Source organism: Mastacembelus armatus, chromosome 22, assembly GCF_900324485.2.
Source record: "Mastacembelus armatus chromosome 22, fMasArm1.2, whole genome shotgun sequence".
Lineage (NCBI taxonomy): Eukaryota > Metazoa > Chordata > Actinopteri > Synbranchiformes > Mastacembelidae > Mastacembelus > Mastacembelus armatus.
The window spans coordinates 16,345,590-16,367,969 of NC_046654.1; the positions used below are offsets into that span (position 1 = coordinate 16,345,590).

At 40.4% G+C, this 22,380-nt stretch overlaps 1 protein-coding gene across 7 annotated transcripts in view; it reads left to right on the plus strand.

Annotated features, from left to right (window-relative positions):
• The window catches only part of ralgapa1 (Ral GTPase activating protein catalytic subunit alpha 1), a 59,193-nt gene that overhangs the window by 19,887 nt on the left and 16,926 nt on the right, over positions 1-22,380 (plus strand). For all 7 annotated transcript variants that reach the window (XM_026307352.1, XM_026307361.1, XM_026307319.1 and 4 more), the window contains 21 exons: positions 3-196; positions 281-379; positions 584-739; positions 1,007-1,135; positions 1,239-1,364; positions 2,146-2,204; positions 2,345-2,453; positions 3,624-3,734; positions 4,010-4,078; positions 4,157-4,294; positions 6,128-6,311; positions 7,712-7,830; positions 7,947-8,066; positions 8,581-9,220; positions 9,539-9,654; positions 9,934-10,058; positions 12,760-12,831; positions 13,063-13,186; positions 13,411-13,566; positions 15,900-16,058; positions 17,471-17,598. In XM_026307352.1, coding sequence (XP_026163137.1) covers positions 3-196; positions 281-379; positions 584-739; positions 1,007-1,135; positions 1,239-1,364; positions 2,146-2,204; positions 2,345-2,453; positions 3,624-3,734; positions 4,010-4,078; positions 4,157-4,294; positions 6,128-6,311; positions 7,712-7,830; positions 7,947-8,066; positions 8,581-9,220; positions 9,539-9,654; positions 9,934-10,058; positions 12,760-12,831; positions 13,063-13,186; positions 13,411-13,566; positions 15,900-16,058; positions 17,471-17,598 — 3,133 coding nt within the window. The remainder of the gene's footprint in view (positions 1-2; positions 197-280; positions 380-583; positions 740-1,006; positions 1,136-1,238; positions 1,365-2,145; positions 2,205-2,344; positions 2,454-3,623; positions 3,735-4,009; positions 4,079-4,156; positions 4,295-6,127; positions 6,312-7,711; positions 7,831-7,946; positions 8,067-8,580; positions 9,221-9,538; positions 9,655-9,933; positions 10,059-12,759; positions 12,832-13,062; positions 13,187-13,410; positions 13,567-15,899; positions 16,059-17,470; positions 17,599-22,380) is intronic.

The window sequence follows — 22,380 nt, forward strand, 5'->3', positions numbered from 1 at the left end:
AGAAACCAGTGAGTTCCCCAGCGAAGACTGCAGCGTGATGGCGGGTGGTTCACTAACTGGGTGGCATGCGGATGTTGCCACTGTAATGTGGAGAAGGATGCTGGGTATCCTGGGCGATGTCAATAGCATCAAAGACCCAGAAATCCATGCTCAGGTTTTTGACTACCTGTGTGAACTGTGGCAAAACTTGGCAAAGGTAAGTGCTGACACAAACACTTAATACACAAATATGGTGACATGCTTCAGATTGGGATGCTAAATATTATACGTCTCCTTTCAGATAAGAGATAATTTAGGCATTTCTCTGGACAACCAGACGTCTCCCCCACCCCCTGTTCTTATCCCACCTCTGAGAATTCTCACCCCCTGGCTCTTCAAGGTAGGTGTGAAATTACAGGACCTCTGATAATAATTAGTGTTATTATTTTATTTTTTTCATTTTATAATGACACAATTTCCCACTCAAATAAAGGGAGCCCTCCTCAAACAAGCCAGTTAATAGTTTAACTTTTATGAAATATATATATCTTGTCCTTTTATTGCCATATGTATATATATGTTGTTGTTTTTTTTTTTTTGTAAGGCCACCATGCTGACAGACCGATACAAGCAAGGGAAGCTCCATGCCTACAAGCTGATCTGCAGGATCATGAAGCGACGGCAAGATGTTTCCCCAAACACAGACTTTCTCACACACTTCTACAACATTATGCACCAAGGACTGCTGCACCAAGACCAGGTAGAGTCTATGAAAGTGACAAAATACAGGACATTACATAAACATTTTGCTAGACATTCATATACAATCATTTGTATATGATTACATAAGAATGATTTTATAAATACTGTATTTATCACTTATATACTACTTCATAAACAACATGTCATTTATATTGGTTAAAAGTTTATATTGCTTGAGGTTAAAGGATGGAATGTGAGACTGGGACTAGTATAGCTTTCACTCTGTTTATAAAAAAAAAAAAAAAAAAAAAAATGGTTTCTACAGGATATTGTGAACACCATTATCAAGCACTGCAGTCCAAGGTTCTTCAGTATCGGTCTACCTGGTGCCACCATGCTGATCCTAGACTTCATCATTGCAGCTTCTAGAGTTACCAGCTGCTCATCTCTCAACGTAAGAAACACTGAATCACATTTCTGCGCAGTCGTTTGCAGTTGTTCACTGTGGACACACTTAACTTTTTGTGTCTGACCCCAACTCTTCTCTTCCTTCCCAGGCTCCGAGAGTAGAGGCCCAGATCCTTCTTGGATCTCTGGTGTGTTTTCCCAACTTGTATGGGGAGCTTCCTGCTCTCCATCCCACTACAGCTGATGTGGTGCTCACCAAGTTCCCTGACGTCAAGGTGAATGGAAGCAAAAGTAGTCTGCTACCTAGAATGTTTTTTTGAATAAGATCTCTGTCTTCAAAAGTCTGGTTAGTTTGATCTGGGACTGGTTATCATGCTTCTGTAGTTCTGAAGGAGAGAGGAATAGTAAACATACTTTAAGAAAAATACATTATACTGAAAATTCTGCTCTTGCTAAATGAGAATCTGTCAGTTTACTTTAAAACTGGCATCTACCAAAGTATAGGGTCAAACCTGATCTACTTTGTGTTTAATCCAGGTCAGTCTAAACCATGTACCACAGGTCTGCTGTCCATAGGGGGTCTCAGAACCAAACTAATAGGTTAATGCCTCATCAACTATTCTTGTAACAGTCCAGAGCTATGGGAGTAATGTTGTTGTTGTGTAAACAGTTAATGGCATGCGTGGAGGCGCCTCAGGTCCGCTCACTGGTTTTCGTAGGAGGCAGAAACTTGTTTTGAATCAGTAAGCTGCCATTAACACTGACCAGGGGGATGCAAAAGTGAGTTTGTGAAGGTTTCTGAGGGTGTGTGTAGATGTGTCTCTCTGTGTCTGTGTGTCCATATTTAGTGCAGTATGTGTGTATAACATACACAGTGTTATACAAACTTATGTCAGACCCACACTTGATAATTCTGTGAATCCGTTTTCTCATTATAAGGAAAATAGTCAGTGTTTTCATTATACTTAACAGCAGGAGAGACAAACTTTGTACCTGGGACCTGAAATGATATGTAATGATAATGTGTTTTTTGGGGTTGTTTTTTTTTTTTTTTAGGAGCACATTATCAAAACCATCCTGACCTCTGCGAGGGACGAACCCTCAGCTCCGGCTAGGTATTTGCTCTGTCTGTGTGTTAAATACATGTGTAAAGACGTGTGTGGTCATTGATTCTATTATGGAGAACTTGTTTGGATCATTGTATTACTATCTTGTTCTCTCTATATAAGCATGTCTCCACTGGTTGTTTTATCAGGTGTGTGGCTCTGTGCAGTCTGGGTATCTGGTTGTGTGAGGAGTTGGCTCACGGGACTCAGCATCCACAGATTAAAGATGCACTCAATGTAATCTGTGTTACTCTGAAGGTCAGCCACAACTCTGTACTGTTTTACAAACCTTTAGTTGGGTTCCATGTACTTCCTGAATTTCAAACACAAGCTAAAATGAATCACTGGTCAACTCTACTGAATAAGATTACAGCCTTTGCTAGACTTTGTCACTGCACATCACTGTACTCTGTCTGTGATCCAGTGAAATAAAACCAGAGCAGTGACTAAGAGTTAAACAGGCTTCTGACTGGTCTTGTGTTGCACTCATCTGCATAGCACAGTAGTGTCTTATCTGCTCCTCATCTGTCTGGATGTATACTTAGTTTACTAGGTTTTTAAACATGAATCCATAGTGTAATTCATGGTTTACTACAATAATATATGCATTATCTAAGTCATTTATTATTTAAATGTATGTTCAAATTCCTGTTTAATACTGTATATATTGCAGATAATGGAACATTGAAGAACACCCAATACGTTCATGTATTGTGAGTGGTTGGTTTGTGGTAAACAGGGCTGCAAGCAGCCAAAGTCTGATGGAAGACATTGTAGGAGATGGTTGTTGTTGTTCGTGAAATTGCCCCAGTTGGTATTGTCTGATTCAAACTGCTAGACTGGAAAGCCTGCGGATCAGAATAATACTATCCAACATTTACTGTCTCATCTGCAGCCAAGTGGCTTGAGATGGACAGACACACACATACACATCTTTTCTACCTTGGAATCCCCAGCTTGTGTATCGGCAGCCAATGGCCGGTTAAGACACTACAGCAACACACACACTTACATTCACTTACTCCTGGGAGCAAACCCTGGACTGTCAATATGTTTGGTCCTCCTTCAGATAGGAGACTAATCCAGGGGGAATGCTGCAAGCTGTGTCACACACACACTATCACGTATGTACACACATCTTGTCCACTTTGGAATCTCTCTTGCTTTCATACCAGAAGCCAGTAGCTTCAGCCATGGGCTCTACCATGTCTACACACAATTACACACATTGAGAAAGCTTGGGGATTATCATATTTCCATGCAGAGACACTTTTTCTGCTGTCCCCATCCTCCCTCCTTTTCATCTAGAAGAATTTTTTGTTTTGTAGGTGGTGATCCTCATTACAGTATTTATCTTATTAAAGTGTGGTGGCATGAAATTACCTACAGAAAGTGTATTTAACATGAAAACTGTGTTTCATCTCCCAGTACCCCAATAAGAGTGTGGCACTGGTGGCATCAGACATCCTTCATCTCCTCATCAGTTACGTGGATCATCTTCAGCAATTCCCCCCTGACACTCCAAAGAAAATTGTAGAGGTCAGACATGAACTCTCTTTTCAACAAACAATGGAGTTTTTCTCAACATTGGTTTAATTTCTTATTTAAGTCACAATCAGCATCTTCACACACCCTGATGGATTAAATTATATTGTGTAAGTCTACAAAAGATCTGAAGTGCATTTAAATACGCCATGTTGTTTTCAATACATTTCTCCTACTTTCCTTAAATTTTGTTTCAGTATCTCTTAACTTGTAGTGGTAACACTTTTAACACTGAAAATAACTGTCTGATTTTATTTATTTATTTTCAGATTTTAATTGCCACCATCACATTCTTGCTGCCCAGTACTGAGTCTTCTCCTCATGAGCTTGATAAAAGGGTAAAACACAAATATTCTGCTTCCTTAGAAGTAATCTTGTATCGCAACGTCTTATCACAATGTTTCTTTTTGGTGCAGCTTGTAGTTTCCCTTTTGCTGTGCCTATTGGACTGGGTGATGGCTCTGCCTCCAAAGACTCTCCTTCAGCCTGTGCAGACACGAAGCCCTCCAGAAAAGGACCAGCCTAACAAGACTCTGCTCAGTTGTATTTATAAGGTATGTACAGTGGGTACGGAAAGTATTCAGACCCCTTTAAATTTTTCACTCTTTGTGTCATTGCAGCCATTTGCCAAAATCAAAAAAGTTCATTTTATTTCTCATTAATGTACACTCAGCACCCCACCTTGACAGAAAAAAACAGAAATGTAGAAATTTTTGCAAATTTATTAAAAAAGAAAAACTGAAATATCACATGGTCATAAGTATTCAGACCCTGTGCTCAGTATTGAGTAGAAGCACCCTTTTGAGCTAGTACAGCCATGAGTCTTCTTGGGAATGATGCAACAAGTTTTTCACACCTGGATTTGGGGATCCTCTGCCATTCTTCCTTGCAGATCCTCTCCAGTTCTGTCAGGTTGGATGGTGAACGTTGGTGGACAGCCATTTTCAGGTCTCTCCAGAGATGCTCAATTGGGTTTAGGTCAGGGCTCTGGCTGGGCCAGTCAAGAACGGTCACAGAGTTGTTCCGAAGCCACTCCTTTGTTATTTTAGCTGTGTGCTTAGGGTCATTGTCCTGTTGAAAGGTGAATCTTCGGCCCAGTCTGAGGTCCTGAGCACTCTGGAAGAGGTTTTCTTCCAGGATATCTCTGTACTTGGCCACATTCATCTTTCCTTCAATTGCAACCAGTCGTCCTGTCCCTGCAGCTGAAAAACACCCCCACAACATGATGCTCCCACCACCATGTTTCACTGTAGGGATTGTATTGGGCAGGTGATGAGCAGTGCCTGGTTTTCTCCACACATACCGCTTACAATTAACGCCAAAAAGTTCAATCTTGGTCTCATCAGACCAGAGAATCTTGTTTCTCATAGTCTGGGAGTCCTTCGTGTTTTTTGGCAAACTCTATGCAGGCTTTCATGTGTCTTGCACTGAGGAGAGGCTTCCGTTGGGCCACTCTGCCATAAAGCCCCGACTGGTGGAGGGCTGCAGTGATTGTTGACTTTGTGGAACTTTGTCCCATCTCCCTACTGCATCTCTGGAGCTCAGCCACAGTGATCTTTGGGTTCTTCTTTACCTCTCTCACCAAGGCTCTTCTCCCACGATTTCTCAGTTTGACTGGACGGCCAGGTCTAGGAAGAGTTCTGGTCATCCCAAACTTTTTCCATTTGAGGATTATGGAGGCCACTGTGCTCTTAGGAACCTTGAGTGCTGCAGAAATTCTTTTGTAACCTTGGCCAGATCTGTGCCTTGCCACAATTCTGTCTCTGAGCTCCTTGGGCGGTTCCTTCGACCTCATGATTCTCATTTGCTCTGACATGCACTGTGAGCTGTAAGGTCTTATATAGACAGGTGTGTGCCTTTCCTAATCAAGTCCAATCAGTTTAATTAAACACAGCTGGACTCCAATGAAGGAGCAGAACCATCTCAAGGAGGATCAGAAGAAATGGACAGCATGTGAGTTAAATATGAGTGTCACTGCGAAGGGTCTGAATACTTATGACCATGTGATATTTCAGTTTTTCTTTTTTAATAAATTTGCAAACATTTCTACATTTCTGTTTTTTTCTGTCAAGATGGGGTGCTGAGTGTACATTAATGAGAAATAAAATGAACTTTTTTGATTTTGGCAAATGGCTGCAATGACACAAAGAGTGAAAAATTTTAAGGGGTCTGAATACTTTCCGTACCCACTGTAAGTGATTGTGTTATTGTTATATGGCCCTTAACAAGCATAGTGTCACTTATACTGAAATAAATTATGTTCATTCAGTAGAGGTTAGTTGTCACAGAAAGTTCAACTTGACTTTTGACTAAAATCTTATGTTAAAATGTCATTAAAATGTCTCTTCTTTTTTTTTCCTTCTTTTTTTTGTTCTTATGCCGTCTAGGTATTGCATGGTTGTGTGTATGGATCACAGTCTTTCCACAGCGCGAAGCATTACCTACTGCAACTGTCAGACCTCTTGAGTCCAGACTATGACCCGTTCCTGCCGTTAGAGAGCCTCAGAGAACCGGAACCGCTGCACAGCCCAGACTCCGAACGCTCCAGCAAACTACAGCCAGTCACTGAAGGTGATTTGTGTAACACTGGAAACATATCACACTAGCATGGCCAGCCAGACCCACTCCTTTCTTAGTGAAAGAATGTGGGTCTGGCCCCATTGCCATAGAGAGTCTTTTACTTCGGCTTCTAATGAGTCGGGCCAGTCACAGCTGTTTATCTGCAATGGGGCGGGTTTTACACTCCAGTCATCCAACCACTTTTAAACAAGCCTTGACTCACTGACTCATTCGTAACATTTCTCAATGCCAGTCCCAAGTCAACAAATCTTTGTACAACTGGCTTTTGCTGTTTACTCCATTCAAAAATATGCACAAAACTGGCAATAACACCATGTTCTCATGTTTTTACAACAAAAACAACAACAGTCATTCACTTGCGTTTCTACACTACTGCACGCGTCATATCCTTCATTTCTCGGGTTAGTTTATTCTGCATCCATTGGCCCGCCCCCTGGAAATCGATCTCATCTGAAGAGATTCCAGACTAATTCTTTGTATAGAATAGAAAAAGAGCTAGTCTGGCTGGCCAGGCTAATACTACACAGCTTTAGAAGCCATCCTGACCATCATTTGGCTGCATGACTGATTTCCAAGTTGCACAAACAAGCATGTAATTGTGTATTTTGGATCCACATGGTCAGAAATGTATTACAGACAGGACTGCACCTGGTACAAATCTATATAGAGTATTTTATTTCTCTGTAATGCACTGAAAGACACACACAACAAACCCACAATATCTGGGCAAAATTAACCAAACCACTGCTTATCACAGAAGATAGAAGGTTTGTGTTTATGTGTGTGTGCATGCAAGTGCACCTGTCTGCATTCGTGTTAGAGTGTGTATTGTCCCCTGCTGTGGTCTGCCAGGACACAGCGATGAGTCTAATGACTGGAGCAACCTGATAGACCATTCTTCCCTCGTCCTCTCTTCCCTTCTGTCATCTTTTCAGTGTTTTTCTTCTCTTGTTCTTTAAATATTATTTTTTGTTAATATTCCTCTTCATTTCTGCATTGTCCTGTCCTTTCTGTTTTTGTGTTCCTTTGTCTCAACTTTTGCCTTTTTTTCTTTTTTCCTTCTCCCCTGTGCTCACCTGAGCTTTTAAACAGTCATGGAGAATGTCTGGTCAATACATATCTGTACTCTACACCCATGCTTGTCAATAAGGAGCTGTGTGTGTAATGATGTTGATTAGCCAGGATCTGTTGGCAGCACAGTATGTGATGGCATTGGATTCTTCTCAGCATGGAGCAAACTGTGTAAAAGCTGAGTATGTGTTTGTGCCTCTTTGTAGATTTTGTGGTAATTCCTGATGTTCGTTGCAACTTGGAGCGTAAATATCAAGCAATAGTAACAGTTGCACCTTTTAGCCACTTAAATCTCCTCTTTCTGTCTGTTCCTTCTCTAGTTCATAGCCGTATTCAGCAGGGCCTGGTATCTATCGCAGCCAGAACAGTCATCACCCACCTGGTCAACCACCTTGGACATTATCCCATGTCTGGAGGGCCTGCTACTCTGTCCAGTCAGGTAATGTGTGTTTTTGATACTTGTGGGTCCTTAGGGTAATTACTCTACAAAGTTTTTGGTACCTCAGTTCGAGATTGGCATTTTACCAGAGCAACACCATTGCCCATGTTTCTTAGGTGGGTGAAAACCAAGACAACCCATTTTGTGAGAGTGCGGACCTGGGACCAGAGCTTTTCCATTCCCCAAACCTACAGTTCCTGGTTTTGAATGGCACCACACTGCTCTCAGTGCTCCAGGTAACATCAACAGAAGGCAAAATGTGATGGTTTATATGTGTTTAAACTAAAGCTGAGGCGCCAAATTACATGACCTTTAGACTGTTTCACACATTTAAAACATCTGTTTTGAGCTTTCCCTTAAATGTTTCTTGTATTTCAGTGGGATATACAGTATGTGCTACTATAAGGCACGCTAAAATTCTGGATTTAACTGCACTCTAGAAATAATTTTTACCTAATTGCTTACTAACATGTTAATACGTGTAAACAACAACTTGTAATGCTTTGCAGTGTAGCTATATTAGGTTTATTTAATGCAAAGCCCATATTTCTTATAAGTATGTTGATGAAGCTAAAGTGTCTTTTCACATTTTAGTACTTTGTTTCTGTATTAAAGTTCCACCAGTTACAAGAGTCTTGATTCTTGCAAGACAGTAGATATGGGTTGTATGTAACGTTCCTGCAGCTCAGTACCAGAGTGATTGGAAAATTTAGTGTTTAACTGCTGTCCATTTCTTCCTCTATTTTCCAGATACGGTCAGAGTCTGGTGTACCAGGAGGTGGAATGACAGCTGGTTTGTCTTCTGCTCCTGCTTGCGTTCGTGTTATCATCCGAGATGTTGCTGGAAAGCACTCCTGGGACTCTGCTGTCCTCTATGGGCCCCCACCTTATTCCCCAAACAGCCCAGCACACACACTTTTACCACACACACAAATTCCTCACATTGCAAATCTTCATTTACGCACCCCACCAGGAGGTCTACCGAAAAAGATGGGAGTGAAGAGAGATGACAGTGAAGAAGGACAGGAGGAGGGGGAGTCAGAGGAAAGGGGAAGACAGATAGATGGCGAGAGGCAAGAGTTTCAGGGAAGGGGGGAGGAGGAAGGAGAGGAGAGGAAAGTCAATGAGGAGGAGAAGGGAGATCAAAGAGGAGGAGGAGATGGACAAGAATGGGAAGAGGAGGAACAGGAGGAAGAGAAAGAGCAAAGGATGGGTGGGGAGGTGGTGCAAGGGGAGATGGGATTCGAACAGCTTCTGGCTCCACCATTGGCGAAACGTGTGTGTCGTGAGGCAGTGCCAGCGTGGGATTCACTGAGGGAAGGTGATGATGCTCTGGACGAAATGCTGCAATATCTTGGATATGCAAGTCCGGAGTGTCTACAGAGAGCAGGTACACACAAACATATAGTACCTGATGTTTTTGTGTTCTGTTTAATATAACCTTTAAATTACAATGTATAATATATACCTCTAAACCAGCAAACTATTAATGAAACATTAGAATAATATTTTTTTAGCCATTCCTGGAAAATTTCAGCAAACATTTTACAAACTGACCTGGTTCAACTTTTTGTAAAAACTCAATGACCAGCATTAAAGTGAAGACGTAGATGACTAACCAGGATCCTGTTACACAAGTCTTACAATTGTCCTGAAATTCTAAAAGCAAAGTTTTCAACTGACTTTGACTCCTGATTGGTCCCACCAGGCATGCCACTTAACATCCCAGCCCCCCCTCCAGTGTGTGTCTCAGAGAAGCAGGAGAACGATGTGATCAATGCCATCCTGAAGCAAAGTGCAGCTGAGAGAGAGTTCGTCCTTCATGTATGTAGTGTCCCTATTGAAATGAGTAGCTTGAGTACAACCATTTGAATTTTTTACAGGTCTTAATGCAGTGGATACTCAACTACTGGTCCTACACAAGTGCAGAATAAGCAAATGTATAGTTTAGCAAGTACTGCTTAGCAGTACTATTAGGTTCAGTTACTTAGGTCAGAAGTCTCCTTCCATACCAGGTTTTGCTAAACATTATGTGGTGTTTTTTATTTAATTTCCAATCTTCCTGTATAGTTTTTTATGAAAGTGCAATTTGGAATGTTTTAGAGAGGTGAGGAATTGAACATGAGGGCAGTACAGCAGACTGAACCAGAGACCCAGGCACCACAGTCAGCTTTCTACTACTGCCGACTACTGATCAACATATTGGGACTCAACTCCTGGGAGAAGAGGTAAGACCAACAAAGATATTTTAAACAATATCTCAAATAGGCACTTTGGTGTTTGTTTACTTATTATATTTCTTTTAATTTTCCTGCATTTTAATTACCTCTTTGAAATATCACTGTCATCTGTTTTGGTAGGATATGGCCAACTAAGGTCAATGTTTGTTCCATCAAGTTCAGATATTTTTATCTGCTTGAGGACAGTATTAGGTAGGGATGTAAGAAAACATATAGTATGAGTCGCTTTTAGGAAAAACATCCTTGTTTAACAGAAAAAAATCATATAAGTCACTTCGGTATATAAGTTGCATTTCTAATTATACTAAATTAGCCTATGAAGAACATAGGTTAGGCATAACAACAAGCAGAAGTGCATTACGAAATTCATTCATCGTGTCAAGTAACATTGCACCAACATCAGGGTGGGAGAAAATGAAACGGCGTGTCCTCCACCTCATCTCTTGGGTTGCTTGAATGCCGACACTCACTCCACACTTTTTCAGCTGCAGACTTTATTACCTGCACTTTGAAGTCTGCAGTATAGCTCTTTATTTTGGGTGGCATTTTCACTTGTGTGAGTAGTGCGAACATAAGCGTTTTTACTTTTCCAGCGATACAATATTATCGTCAGTTGAGTCAAGAGAGCCATCTAACACTAGTGACTGCTCAACAGAATGACTGTAAATATTCACATGTAAGTCACTTCGCTGTATAAGCCACAGGAGTAAAAAAAATGTGTGACCTATAGTCTGGAAAATATGCTAGATTAAAAGCTAAAATGAATAAATATAAAAACCAATGTTTTTGCACATTTTATGCCGAAGGAGGAAAAGGAACTAGGAGCTCTCTAAACCTTATTAAGAGGCTGCTTTTCAGTTTGCAGTAGGATGTGTGGGAAGTCTTTTATTAATGTTTTTTCTCCACTAGAACAAACCAAATGCTTATTGAGTGCAAATGAGACAAAATTTTTTAAATTCAACACAGTACGTGTTAATTAGACACTGCGTTTTCCCATTAACACACCCCAGCATTTCATCTTCTCAATGACTGGGCTAAAATACACAATGTCAAGGTATCACTTTAAATGTGTCTGGCCAGCTAATGGATACTCATCCTTTTTATACTTCATCCAGGGAATTACACGTTCTGTATTCAGGCTGCACAATAGACTTCTTAACACACTGTGTGTGTGTGTGTGTGTGTGTGTGTGTGTGTGAGAGAGAGCGCGAGTGTGTGATAATGAGTATAGTACTCTATTGATCAAACTCAACCCATTTGGAGTTAGAATAAAAGGCAGTAGTTGAAGAAGAGAATGATGGAGGGGGACGTGGCAAATCAGAAAACAGGATGAATAAAGCACATGTAGATATATAGGGAGGATAAAAACAAAAAAAAAAGATATGGAGCCAAAATGAAGTGGGGAAAAGAGAAAAAATAGAAGGCTAAACAGAAAGGAGTGTAGAGTGAGTATAGCTAATCATCTGTTATTGTCCTCTTGTGTCTCTCCAGGTATTCATATGGGACATTACAGACACTAAGATACTGACAGTCATCCATGTGTGTTTGCGTGCGTGTCTGTGTCCCCTTTTATGCTTTTCCCTATAATCCAGGGTGTAAATGGAGTCTTTGAGAGCAGAGAATGAGGCCATTACCAAGTATCACTTTAATAAAGAGCAAATTGCTGTCTCCCTCTCTCTCTCTATTTATCTCCAGCTCTTTCTTTTTTTTTCTCTGTCTAAGAGTGAAAAGAATGACGTGTCATTATCAGTCCACTCTGAGCTTCACTGCTTGAGTCTTGGTTTTATATCGTTGGTACCAAGGTTTGGGGTCCCTGGGGCATTTTGAATACCCTTAGGACTAGTTAGATTATATGAAAGGCTTTTGTTTTCATTAAACATAAGGCCCTAATCCTTTTCTAATTGGGCCCAAAAAGTGGTGATTACAGTTTTATTCAGCATGAGATTTTTTTGCATCTGCTCATTTATATTACAGTAATAATAATACACAGTAATCTATATTTATAAAGCAAGAGTTGAATCCCTGTGTACACCATCGAAAGCTCTCTCTGCTACACCTCTAAAAATTTTGGATGAGACAGTGCATTAGTCATATTCAGGGAGATTTTAACATAATAAATTGAAAATTAAAAACTATAACATGTGGTTCTAATAGGGTCCTTATGCAGCAACTGACAAAAACTGATTGTGTTTTTACCATTTCTGAAATGTAAAATGAGCCTCTGACAGGTGATAAACTTGGAATAGAATAAATGTTTGTAACAGGAAAACTAACCTGCTTTACTTCTATGAATTATAATTAGATTTGTTAAGACAAATACATTTTGAAAGAAATATTAGAAACAGCCTTTGGATTTTAACTTCTTTTTCAAAGTCAGTTTTCATCCGATGATAGCTTTGATGCAGCATTACAATAGAGTTTATTAGTGAATATGGACAGGGCAAACCTCTAATCCTTACATTTTAATGACAGTACAGGCTGTTTGGTGATGAATTATTCTTATGTCAATGTTAGAGATTTATATTCTATGTGAAGTCTATTTAAATGGCTTGGAGCCTGACATAATGTGTTTTTTCTCTATACAAGGGGTTTGGAAGACTCAAGTGGCAGCCAGATAATGTTAGAGGCAGGTTTAACCATAACATTGGATAATGATTCCTAACCTGTTTCATGTATCTGTGCTTTACAGGAGTCACTTTCATTTGTTGAGAAAGAATGAGAAGTTACTTAGAGAGCTGAAGAACCTGGACTCACGGCAGTGGTAAGGAATTGTAGAAGTTATTGTTATTATGGTTACTTATTCACTATGTTTACAGCTGTTGTTCTGGTACATATAAATGAAACTAGTGGAAGAGTGGGTGGGTGGGGCTGGGCTAGGACCACATCTTCGGTAAGATTTGTGTTGAAATTACTGAGTTGAAGAGTTGCTGCTTTTCCAGTCCTTTGTTGGTTATCTTGCTGGTTATCACTGTTTTCCTTTATTCTGTTGTAGCCGAGAGACCCATAAAATAGCAGTTTTTTATGTGGCTGAAGGCCAAGAAGACAAACACTCCATTTTAACCAACACAGCAGGCAGCCAGGCTTATGAAGACTTTGTCTCCGGACTGGGCTGGGAGGTAAGAACACATATATTCAAATGCTGTTAAATCTACTGACATTTTTCTCTTAGATATTTTCTGACTCTACATTTATTTTGCAGTGCTTTATTAATTTCAATCAAAGAAATCTATGACTGCATCTGATTACCTGAGCTAAAGAGGAGTTTATACTATAGGCTATATAAGGCATTAGATTGACAATTTTCATGTGCCCTGTATGCCATGGTGTGTATTGCAAATAGGTGGACCTCACCACTCACTGTGGCTTCATGGGGGGTCTCCAGAGGAATCGCAGCACAGGCCAGACCACACCTTACTATGCCACTTCTACTACTGAAGTTATCTATCACGTCTCCACCCGTATGCCCCACGACCAGGACCACAATCTCACAAAGAAGGTAACAAGTCTGTCTAACATAACTTTCCATCTTGGGCCGTTAATTGAAATACAGGGATTCCCAGTGTTCATTCTCCTTCTGTCTACTTAATTGAAGGACATTCGTTTGAAGGAACTTACCTATCTTATAGTAGTATGTAATGACGCATGTTGTTTTTGGTCTAATATTACTACTTTGATTTAAGCAGGGCAAATAAGACATATTTGCAGTGAAAGGAGTTAAGAAGAAAAAGCCTCTCCTCTCCTCCCCTTTTTGCTTTTTTCCTCCTACTTCTTTGTCTGAGTGACATTGAAGAGGAGAATAGGTTGCTACAAATGTACACACACACACACCAATCTGTTGATGTCAGTGTGTCTACAGCACACCACCGTTTCCAATAATTCTCAGTAGCAATCATGTCTGTGTTTGTGTATGGTGTGGGCTTGTATCAGTGTCTAGGCAGGCAAGTTTGTGTGTGTGTGTGTGTGTGTGTGTGTGTGTGTGTGTGTGTGTGTGTGTGTGTGTGTGTGTACACCTGTCAACCCTCAGGCACTGGGCACTCTGCACATGGCCATAATGTCCCTTTAATCAGATCATACTTCCTGCTTCTCGGCCTATCACGTTGCTGCAGGCTCCTGATTGGATTATCAGTGCCTGGTCCGACACCATCCGTCTCCCTGATCAGCTGATGGCCCCATCAAACATGCATACTCGCGCACACACACATATGCACTATAAACTGGTTTAACTTGACAGAAACACATTTACTAAGGGTTTCATTCACACCAGCCTGCACAAAAAACCACGCAGCAATAGATTTGTATTACTGTTGGACTGAGAAGCACACACACACTTATACATACACATGTTTGACAAACATGTCCACAGAGAGGTTAAACTGACAGACATACACATGTTCATACTGGCAGGCATTTATCATCCAACCTCCTGTCTCACACACACAACAATACACACTGCTTTGTGAATTTAGCCCATTGCAGGGCATTTGTCCAGTTCTCACTCTTTGTGGTGTATTCTAGTGCCTCTCATACCACATCTGCTTGAACCATGATTAAAAGGATTAAACCTACAGTACACCAACTGATGGTGGCATCAGAAATGACATCACAGTAATATTCATCATTGAAACATTTCTAAAATAGTGATACCACTCAGACACACACCAGACAGTAAGACTCCACTTTGCCTTATTAGACTGTCACCTAATTGTTCTGACACCCAAAAATAGCACTTCATGCTCATAATTCTTAACCTGCAAATGTGATAATGGCAGAACCTTTCAGTTCTCAGTGTCATTGTGAGTTGTGTGTTTTGCTGGCACTTTAAATTGCAAGAGGAAAGTGCCTCTAAAAGATTTATATTAAATAGAACTTGATAAATAAATCTCTCTTTCTCATGTATTTTCCGAAGTCTGTTCAATACATCAACTTAATGTATCACTAGTCAAGCAAATATCAAGTTAATGAGGCATATAACTCAATGCAGTTAGGTAAATTCAGGTAGTGTCATTATGGCAAGTGAATGAAGTTACTTCCAAACATGATGAATAAGGTCATCAAGCCTCCATATTTATTAATGGCTTGTATGAGTTGAGCGTGACGTGCGTACAAAGAAAATTACTTTTTGTCCAGCTGTGCATCCCGACACTCCATCTGATAAAAATAGTGGCAGCTTTTAGGGTTAACAGATCCCGTCACATTCACATTGTCATTCCTACTTAAATCACACTTTGACAGAAGACAAAGTACAAATTCTAGTTAAAGACACATTTAAAAGGAAATGTCTTGTGTTTGTCCCATGGCCAAGGCCAAGATCAGCAGCCTTCTGAAGGTGTGTGACACACCAGATGACTAGAGAGACGTCTATGTGGGGAGGTGGGGGGTGTGCGTGTGTGTGTGTGTGTGTGTGTGTATTTTGGCAGACATCAAGGTTAATGACAAAGCTGTCACCAGCCCTGACTGCAGCCAACTGAGTGAATGTGAACCACACACACACACATCATCACACAGCGTCAGACTCAATCCCATCTGTCTTCCAGCCCATACTCTGTCTTTGTGACCACTTTCCATCTTCGCGCACTCACTCCATCACCTCCAGGGCCACCTATGCTACCTACAAAATCAAAAACCTTGGGGTTATGATGGATACAGTCTATCTCGCTGATTTCATGAGAGCTTATGTGTATGCACTATATGTGCATGCTATTGGCATTCACTTAGTTTGCATTGTTTGTCTTGTATGAACAAAAAGGTGATCTATTCATTCTCCTTTGATTCTTGTGTTAATTTTTCTATCCTGCTTCTTTGTCTTCCCATTTGCCTCTGCCCTTCCAGCTGAGACACCTGGGCAATGACGAGGTCCACATTGTCTGGTCAGAACATTCCAGAGACTACCGTCGAGGAATCATCCCTACTGAGTTTGGAGATGTACTAATCATCATCTACCCCATGAAGAATCACATGTACTCTATCCATATCCTCAAAAAACCAGAGGTAAAAAAAAAAATGTTTTTAATGTTTTTGATACTAATACCTCTAGTCAATTTTGGATTATTTAGCATCTGTATTTTAATTTATTCTCCAGTATATTTATTGGTGGGTAGCTCTGAAACAGCAAGAGAATAAAAGCTCATCATTAAATAAATGGGCTAATCCATGATAATTATGCATGTTATCTGTTGTGAATATGTGATTGTAGTGATTGTCGTTGGCCTATCAATGGGATGTTAGCCATGCTAATAACACTGGTTGGCGCTGTTGTTTGAATGGCCAGGCAACCAATCTGAACCGGACTTTCATATCTCAACAATTAATAGATGGAAATTTGGTAAAGACATTCATGGTAACTTGGTAATCCCATGACTTGAGCATGACATTCACAGTTTTCAGGGAAATGTCTTGAACTTTTGAATGTACTACACTACAATATGGTGCACACAATGTATGTTTCAGGGTGAACTGCAGTAACTTTGTCAGAATATCAATTTGCCCAGTGTTTTGCTTTTTAACCAAATATTCGCAACTGTTCATGTCAGCTGTTTTCTATACTTAGTGCTAATTAGCAAGTGTTGGCAGGCTTTACACTCTGTTAGAGTTATGGGATTTTATTAACTGCAGTGGGGCAAACAATTAATCATTCCACCTCTAGATGTTATATGAATGATAGAGATTTCAAATTGTACGTATATCTGGCGTATATTCCATTGGTAGGAATAAAAATATGAATATACACAGTGTTCAGTACATAATTTTATGTTTTCTACCAGACTATACAGATATGCACCCAGATTGACTAAAATCCTAGAGAGCGTCTTGCCTGGAGTCTGCTCTGGTCAATGTTTCAGTTAGTCAGTAAAACACACAGACATTAATACCACAGCACTGATATCATAACTCTATTTCAAACAAGACCTAACACAATAAAATGCTGCTTTTTCTGTATGACATAGACACCACATCACTAATAGTATAACCTTATTCTGTTTCATTCATTGTACCAGCAAAATTATTGAATTATCATGAATCCAAAAACAAGTTAGATAAGATATTTTCTGTGTTGTGGTCCTGAAAGCACTGTATACAGTCATAGACTGCATGGCAAGGAGACCTGGTCTATAAATTAATTCAATAAAAATCCTGACATTGTTTTCTTTGTGGATTCCACAAGCAGAATATTGAATTAAATCTAAATCAGATATCTTTATAAAAAACAAAAAAACACTTGTCATGTCAGTCATTACTTTTTAGACTCAGTTCAGAAAAACAGTGACTTCCAGAGTGTCCTCTTTCATAAAAAATCAATTTTATGTCTTTGCAAGATGCTGGCATTAAGTTAATTTTTAACTATAAATCAAAAAGTGATTTGACCTGTTTAATGCCTGCATCACTAGTATGTCTTTGTTTAGGTGCCATTCTTTGGTCCACTGTTTGACGGTGCCATAGTGGATATGAAGATTTTACCCACCATGGTCCGAGCCACAGCTATTAATGCGAGTCGAGCTCTCAAGTCCCTCATTCCTCTATACCAGAATTTGTATCCTTTGAAAACCTTACTTACAGGATGACAAGTGAAAGGTAGGCTATTTTTTACTTTGTTGCCTTTGTTTCTTATCTCCTTAAGAATTATTGTTTGTAGATTTTTCTTACCTGTTTTAAGTTGGTAAAATATATTTGTATTAATGTGTGGGTTGCTGAAATCCTTGCACACATTTGTGTGAGCGAGAACGTTGGTTATCACTCAACTCAAGTGTTAAGAATAGCAAATCAATGTCCAGTGGTGTTTGGCTTTTAAAATATGAGGGCTAGTGTGATAGAGCTGTATTTAGTTTGCTCTGAAGTGCTATATATCAAGTGTGTATATTTGTCGTGCACGGCCCAGCACATAAAGTTAGAGTAGACTCTGTGTGTGTGCGTGTGCGTGTGGGTGCGTGCCTGTGCAGGAGAGAACGAGAAACAGACACACAGCATACGTGTGTGTGTGTATACAGTCTGTCTGCTTGATCTGATGCGATGGTAGTCTGGTTGGAACAAGCCCAGCGGTCAATACTTATCGATGACTCTACTCTCTAACGCTTTTTCTAAATGAGGGGTTTTGCTCTCTGGTGTCACACACAAATGTGCACACTCAAGCACACACAAATACACACACTCTTCCTACAGACTCTTCATTCTAACAAATCTAGAGATTATTCAACTCACATGGACACCTCACAAGTACAATAATGCAAGTACACTCTCATATAGATTCATGCAGTGTTGTTAACGTGTATGTACACATCTACACACAACATTGAGGTGACAGTGTCCCCTATTGAAGCAAACTGAGCTACTGACTGATCATTGGAATTTTCTTCTAAGCAGCAATTACAACAATTTGATTCCCTAATGATACCACCTCCCTGTCTGTCTACCTGTTGTTTTTTTTTTTTTTTTTTTTTTTTTTTTACTTCTTCTTTTCTATCCCCATATAGTGCTATGAATTTGCCCCCCTCCTGTTTTTTTTTTTTTTTTTTTTTTTTGCATATTTCTCACACTGATTCAGATCATCAAACAAATTTAATATTACACAAAGACAATCCAGGTCAATACAAAATGACATTTTTAAATTATGATTTCATTTATTAAGGTATCAAAGCTGTCCAAACTGCCTGTCCCTATGTGAAAAAGTAATTGCCCCTATTGTTGAGCCACCATTGGCAGCCACAACTGCAATTAAGTGTTTGCAATAACAGACAATGAGTCTTTCACATCACTGTGGAGGAATTCTGGCCCCCTCTTCTTTGCAGAATATTTTTAATTCAGCCACATTGGAGGGGTTTGAAGCATGATGAGCCATTCAAAGGTGGACCTGCTGGTGTGTTTCAGATAATTTTCCTGCTGCATAACCCAAGTGCACTTGAGCTTGAGGTCACGAACTGATGGTCGGACATTCTCCTTTAGGATTTGCTGGTAGAGCACAGTATTCATGGTTCCATAAATTATGGCAAGTCGTCCAGGTCCTGAAGCTGCAAAGCGGCCCCAGACCAGACGTTCTTTAGATGTTGTTCTTGGTTCTTTTATGAGCTCATGGATGAGTTGTCATTGTGTGCTTGGAGTAATTTTGGTAGGCCAGCCACAATAAAAAGTACGTTTTCATAGTTTGTGGTAAAACAAAATTTGATCTTTTTGTAATTGAGTGAGTTATGGGTGAATGCCAGAAACAGTGCTTTTGTGGGCAATACACTTTGGTTACATTGGACATGTGCAGATCTTGTCATTATATCAGCAGGAATGCAAAGCCCTTCTTACCAAGCTTTTCAAATATCTCTCCTTTGTGAAACTTTGCTACAGTGTGAAACTGCAAACCCTGATGCACTTTCTTCACAGTGCCAGATACATTAGTAAATGTTATGTTCATTCACTCTTACCAGAACTTTTTGCATATATCCTTGAAGTCTAAAAAAATGTGGGCTAAGTTTTTTTTTTTTATTTGAATCCATTGTTTTTTGCAGCCACATATTCCTGCAGGACCTGCTATAGAGCAGAATAGCATGAAACTGAAGCTGGATATATGGTGTGCAGCCTGCGTCCTTGTGTACAGGCTTTGCACATGTATAAAACAGACAAAACTGGGACCTACAATGCTGTTTCAAAGCTCTACTATTTGTCAAAAACTCTACAGGACATCTTTTATGGGGAAGAAGCGAAAAAAAGCGACAAGCTGTAAATAAACAGCAGAAACTTTCACAGCTTTGGCATCATTTGAGTTTGAAAGTGGGCCTTCTCAAAAAGACCTCTCCAGTCAAGGATAAGGTGGCAATAGCAACAGGTGGTCAGGCAGTGATCACTGAAATAGCTTCAACTAACTGTAGCAAACACACTGGGCTAACTTGCTAGCCTGCAATCTGTAAAGCAACCTATAATGAACCCACAATAACAGTGTATTCATTCCATTCATCTGCAGAGCATCTGCTGATACAAATAAGACTCTAGCTGTAATACAGCGCCCACTTTCTAATAGTCTTAGATGCAGAACTTTTTTTTGTTTTTATCCAAATGCCCTGTCTCTTACCCTTAGTCATCCCTTCTTTCTGTCCTTATTTCCTGTGTACCTCATCTTAATTCTCCTCTTGGTGCCCTTCCTTCTTTTATCTCTTCTCACTTATCTCTTGTCCTTCCTCCCTCTGTTTTCTTTCTCCCCTCTTGTGCCACTTTTTTTCCTTCAGCCCTTCTCTTTCTTCTTATCTTTCCCTTCTGCTTTCCCCCTCTTCTCTTTTCAGGAAGATAATATGAGTGTTGGAGGTCCACCCAGGGAGACAGAAATTGTTAGGCCCAGTGTGGGGATGTAGCTCGACCACATTGTGTCAGTGTGTGCACCTTCTTGCACATATTTGTGTGTGCTTTTTTTGTGTCTCCTGCAGTCTTGGCTAACTCTGCTGACATGTAGACTCTACAGTTGTGTTTCCCTACATCTTTTGTGTGCAGCTGTGTATATCCAGATATAGTGCCTACTGCATGTGTGTGCATGTGACCACGTACACGTGCCCGGTGACACACGTGTTGTGCATGCTCGTTTGTAGGTGTTTGTGTGTGTCTGCGAGTGTCCTGTTGTGTATTGATTGGTGGTTGCAGCAGGTCGATGTCTCTGACAGGCTGAATTACAGTAATCAGTCATTATTGACTCCCCATCTCTGTGCTACACACACCTCTCTCCTCTCCTCTTCTGTCTCTCCACCTTTCTCCCCAGTCTGCTGTCTTCTTCTGCCACTCTGTTTTTCTTGTCTTTTCTCTTCTCCCTCTTCTATCTCTGACTGCATCTGTGTCATAACATGGCACTGTCTGCCCCTGTCTTGTGTCACTCTGTGCTTCTTATCATTATTTCTTGATCTTCTGTTCTAATTCTGCCCCTGTACTTTCTCTGCTGTCTCTCTAACTTCCTTATCTCAGGGCATCTCTGTTTCTCCTTCTAACTGTCATGTTGTCTGCTTTTTCTCTTTTTAGATTTTTTTTTTTTTAAACTTCTTTCTTTATTCAGTTTTTGTCTTCATTGTCCTTAACTGAGAGAAACATGTAATAACTAGAAGCTAAAATGTTTCACCTTGTAACTGCTATTGGAGGTTAATAAACACACAAGATAACACAAATATAATCCAATACACATTATGTAAAATGTGAAAGAAATAAGATGTTTAACTTGTTAGTTCTTGAACACAGAGTACAAAACAATCAATCCATTATGTATATCTGCTTATTTCTATGTAGCCTATCCCAGCTGTCTTTGGGTGAAAGGCAGGGGTACACCCTGGACAGGTCACCAGTCCATCACAGGGCCACATAGAGACAAATAACCTCACACACTCACACTCACTGCTATGGGCAATTTAGAGTCACCAATCAACCACCATCCAAGCACTGGGAGGCCAAACATTTGGCTACTCATACATTTTTCTCCTTGGCCAAACTGTATTTGTGAGAGCATCCCCAAACTCCTAAATTTAAAGGAAAGTACAGCAATGCAGTTATGTACAGAAGAAGCAACAGGAGAGGAGCCTTGTAATTTTTGCTCCTGGAGAGTCCTAGAGATTCGGGCACATACCGAACATGAGAGCTAGGTGTTTCTATGTGTGAGGCATCAGAGTATGTGACCGTGTTGGCTGTGTGCTGTATTGTAACATCTAATATGCTCACAGGGGGCCTGACAGAAGAAGAAGGGGGAAGATGATGGAGAGAGATGGGATGATGGTTGGCAGGGTTAAGTATGTCAGTGTTTGACTGGCATTATTCTCTTCTTTCTTTTTCTCTCTCTCGCTTTTTCTCCCTGTCTTCTTCCCTCCCTCTATCTTTCTCTGTCTCTCCGTCTCCTGGCCCTCAGGGCAGTCCATCTGCCTTCTCTCTCTCTCTCTCTCTCTCTCTCTCTCTCTCTCTCTCTTTCTCTGTCTCTCTCTTTCTCTGTGTCTCTCTCTTTCTCTCTCTCTCTCTCTGTCTGATCTTTCATTCACCATGACTAGAGCTATCCAAACGCACACACACAAGCATGGGGTGCCAGGCTACTCAGGCAGCTGTGTGTAAGCACAGCTCTATCTCACATATCAGCTCATTGCAGCAAGAACAGCAATCCAAGACTCTCCAACACACATGCACACACATACACAAGCCCTCAGCTATATGCTTGTATGTATGGGCTTTCTGACCCATGTGAGTTCTTTGAATAGAGCTGCCGTGCATTGGTGGATCTCTATGGCCAAAGTTTAGCTAGCTTCATCTGCTACAGCTGCTCTCTCATTTGGTAATTGTGTGTGAGGGAGTGTTTAAGAGACATGTGGTATGTGGTATGTGG